Source organism: Octodon degus, unplaced genomic scaffold, assembly GCF_000260255.1.
Source record: "Octodon degus isolate 3935 unplaced genomic scaffold, OctDeg1.0 scaffold00156, whole genome shotgun sequence".
Classification (NCBI taxonomy): Eukaryota; Metazoa; Chordata; class Mammalia; order Rodentia; family Octodontidae; genus Octodon; species Octodon degus.
Genome location: NW_004524732.1, coordinates 6110125 through 6113923, shown reverse-complemented (window position 1 = coordinate 6113923; position 3799 = coordinate 6110125). Strand labels below are relative to the sequence as shown.

Genomic DNA, 3799 nt, shown 5'->3' with positions numbered 1-3799 from the left:
GCCGAGGCAGGAGTTACCACCTTGAGTTCAAGGCCAGACTGGGCTACTCACTAGGCAGTTAGCTGAGTTCACTACCTAGTGAGACCCTGTTTCAAAAGCAAAAGGGGGAGCCGGGGAGATGGCTCAGTAGAATAAGCGCTTCCCTGGCAAGCGCATGGGCCTGAGTTCAATCCCCGGTTCCGCCAAAGAAAAAAAATCATTCATCCACAGAAATGGTGAGAAAATGTTCATGGTTTTAAGTCAGTAATTTTCAGAATAATTTGTTACACAGCAACTGACGGCTAAAGTACAGAAGGGGCTAAAAGCAGAGGTCTTGTCAAGATAGCAGGGCAATGAAGAGCGCCAGGAGTGCCTGCGGCCCTGCAGGCTGTCAGAGGGGCTCCTGCTGCTCAGCGCTGAAGCAGATGAGGTCACAGGGATTATGACAAGCACTTCGGCCCACACTAGGGAGGCTACAGAGCTGCTGCAGCCCCTGGCTCAGTGTAACGACAGCACGTTTTCTCCCCCAGTGTAGATGTGAGGATAGGATTTCTGGGTAATGAAAGGAAGTGGGTAACTAACCTCATATCTGAAATACCTGTACATTCACCTTCCCTTCACCTGTCACCACCTCCCACCCCCCTCTGCCTGGCTGAATTCTTGTTTCCATTATGACAAATGTGTGACTCCATAAAAATAGAAAGTGAAGGTAATAGAAAATGAAAGTAAGAGCCTTGGCCAGTGCTCTTTAGATGGAAAGCCAAGGAAAAACAGTATATATAGCCCGGCATGGTAGCGCACTTTTACAATCCCAGCAACTGCAAGTTTGAATTTAGACTGGGCAATTTAGCAAGGGTCTGCCTCAAAGAAGTACAATGGCCCTGGATTCATTCCCCAGCACTGAAGACAACAAAAACCCACTACATAGTACAAAGTTAGGCCTTTATTCACACAGCAGAATAAGGCACAGTAAAGCGGGAAAGATGCACGGTCTGCACGACAACAAGAGGTCCCACAAACCCGAAAGCTCCCACCAGGCAGCACTTGGCAGCTCCGCAGAAACACTTGGTAAGCTGGTGAGAGGAACAGAGGCAGGCAGCCTGGGGCGGAAGGCAGGAGACCAAGGCAGCCAGCAGCGCTGCTCTCAGTCCTTGAGGAGGTGCTGGGTGAGCGTGTCCAGCAGCTCCTGCTTCTTTAGCCCACCCTTCAGCCCGCACACCCTGCAGGCCTCCTTCAGCATGGGCACAGTGAGCTTGCCCAGCGTGCCCTTGGTGGCGTGGGCCTTCAGCTCCTCTTCAGAGAACTCCACTTTGGGCTTTTTGTCCCCAGACCCTCCTTCATCTAGGGAGAGAGCGCAGGAAAAGAATGACCGGAAATGCTACCAGGGATATCCCAGCTACACAGCCTGGGCCTCCTACAATCAGGTTTGCAGTTAACCACTGGCCATAACACTGATGCTGACCTCACACTACAGGGAAAATAGGGGTCTTCAAAAAGACAGCTTCGGGGCTGGGGAGATGGCTCAGTGGAATAAGCGCTTCCCTGGCAAGTGCGGACCTCAGTTCAATCCCCGTTTCCGCAAAAATAAAAGACAGCTTCATTTAAGTAGAAAATAAAAAATATACCATACTCAGGAGGGGGTTACCAATGGTGTAATGCCATCAGGTTACCCAAAATGTTTGCTCGCTGGGTGAGCAAATCCTTCCTTCCTTTCTTTTTTCTCTTGGGCCAGCGAGATAGCTCAGCAGCCTAAAGTGCCTGTTTACGCAAGCTTAGGCAAGCATGGGGCAGTAACGTGCAGGCTGAGTTCAACGAACACTGCCAAACTGAAGTCGATGTGTGCGGAGCCCGACAGGTCTACTGGTCCTATGGGAGTCGCTTCCGATGCACAGGAGAAAGCACCGCGGCCATCAGCTTCACTGCACCGAAGACCCAAACAGGGCTCGGCTTGGCTAATGCCAGACTATTCCAGAATGGTGACAGCACATGAAGTGCTGTCTCCACAGACATAAGTCACAAGGTCCAGAGGGAAGAAAAAGTCAGTCCACTAGCAGGAAACAACACCAGCAACAGATAGTGCAAGGAGGAAAAAGCTCAATAAACTACATCTCACTCATAACTGGAAATTATAAGTCAAAGCAGGACATCATTTTCCCTATAACACCTTTATATATTCTATGGTTAATGGTTTTAAATTGTACATCAATTCTGGGTCTGGTGAAAGCAGAGGAAAATGCCCTCACGCCTCCTTGGATGGGGTGTTAATCCCAGCAGAATTCTCAGCGTCTACGCCGGCAACAGCGGCCCCACCACTCAGCACTCGTCCTCGAGCTCCCCGCCCTCGGGTTGCTCATCCACCCACCGAAGGTCCAGCAGTCCAGCCCTCAGAGCCATCCGCAGCCTTGCAACTTTGAGAAGAACCCGCCACAGTTCCACAGCCAGCTCCTCACCTTGCTTTCGCTTGGTGGCTTTTCCCTCAGGATTGTAGTCTGGTGGGTAAACAAGGTCCTTAAATTCCTCCACCAGGGAGCCCAGTCTTTTATTCATTGCTTCAACCTTGGGCACTAGAAGGCAAATCGCAGAAAGCAGCCAGGTGAGTCACACACCCATGTCCTCGGCCTTCCCATTCCAGGTCTGTGGGAGCCCTGAACTAATGGGATGAGGGGTGGGGAAGGGCCTACTGAGGGCACAACAACACTCACAAGCCCGCTGCTGCTCATGGCAAACCCATGTAGAGCCCGCGTGCCACAGGGGGCTGTTATCACTGAAAGCTCACCATCACTGGTCTAGTGTTTCCGAGTACAGCCATCTCTGTACTTGGAAAAGTACAGGGGACCCCGTCTGGGACCCCATCTGCTACAAATTCTTAGGCCCTCAAATCCCTTTATTGTAACAGCACACTATTTGATAAAACCTACACACAACTTCTCACGTACTTTAAATCATTTCTAGATAACATAAGCCTGACAGGATGAAAACACTACATATGTCGTTATGCTGCATTAAAAAATAATGGCACCCCCTCCAAAAACAAAAGCCTACATGGTGAATACCGATGCAACTGTTTTTTTAGTTCTGGGGACTGAGCCCACTTTTTACTGACACAGGGTCCTGCTAAGTTGCTAAACTGCCCAGGCTGAGGTGAACTTGCAATTTTCCTGCCTCAGCTTCCCACCGTACTAGGTTACAGGTGTACAGTGAGCTGCAACTTGTCCTGTAATATTTCTGACCCACAGCTGGTTGGCTCGACTGAGCAGGACTCAAGGATAGGCAAGGAGTGCTGACTGCACTTAATATCACTAAAGGCCTTACAGGAAGAGATGGGCGGCTGCTCAATTACGGGATTTCTCTTCTTCCAGACACAGACAAGCACTGTGGTAAATCACTGCTTTTAATGCTAGCTTTAAAGGGGCCTACAAAAATTTTTAAAAATAGTAAATACAGCATCTATGTGGAGACTGAGCAAGCCAAACTATTCCGAACTTCTCAGCCTTGAGGACTCGACTGAAGCCACTCTGCTTCCACGTGGATATTTACACTTCTGCCACCACACCACTGTCCTTTCATGAATGCATGAGCATCACACTCAAGAAGGGGACCAGCAGCAAGGGAGAGGGCACAGCCTGTGGGGTAGCAGGTGGCTTTTCTCATGAGGGGCACAGAATCTGGGAGTGGGTACAAGCACAGAGCCGGCCCTGGCCAGGAGCCACTAGATTCCGAGTTGCTTGCTGTTCAGCGCCTGTACACTAGGCAAATGGGGACAGCTGCAGCCTCAGCCTCACCTTGGAGGCTGAAGCAAGTGAGCACTCAGGACAGCAGG

General features: G+C 50.4%; 1 protein-coding gene across 1 annotated transcript in view; it reads right to left on the bottom strand.

Annotated features, from left to right (window-relative positions):
• Window positions 1-399: 399 nt before the first annotated feature.
• Window positions 400-3799, bottom strand: part of Xrcc6 (X-ray repair cross complementing 6) — a 25206-nt gene continuing 21806 nt past the window's right edge. The window contains exon 12 of the mRNA XM_004642577.2: window positions 400-1320. Coding sequence (XP_004642634.1) covers window positions 1124-1320 — 197 coding nt within the window. The 3' untranslated portion in view covers window positions 400-1123. The remainder of the gene's footprint in view (window positions 1321-3799) is intronic.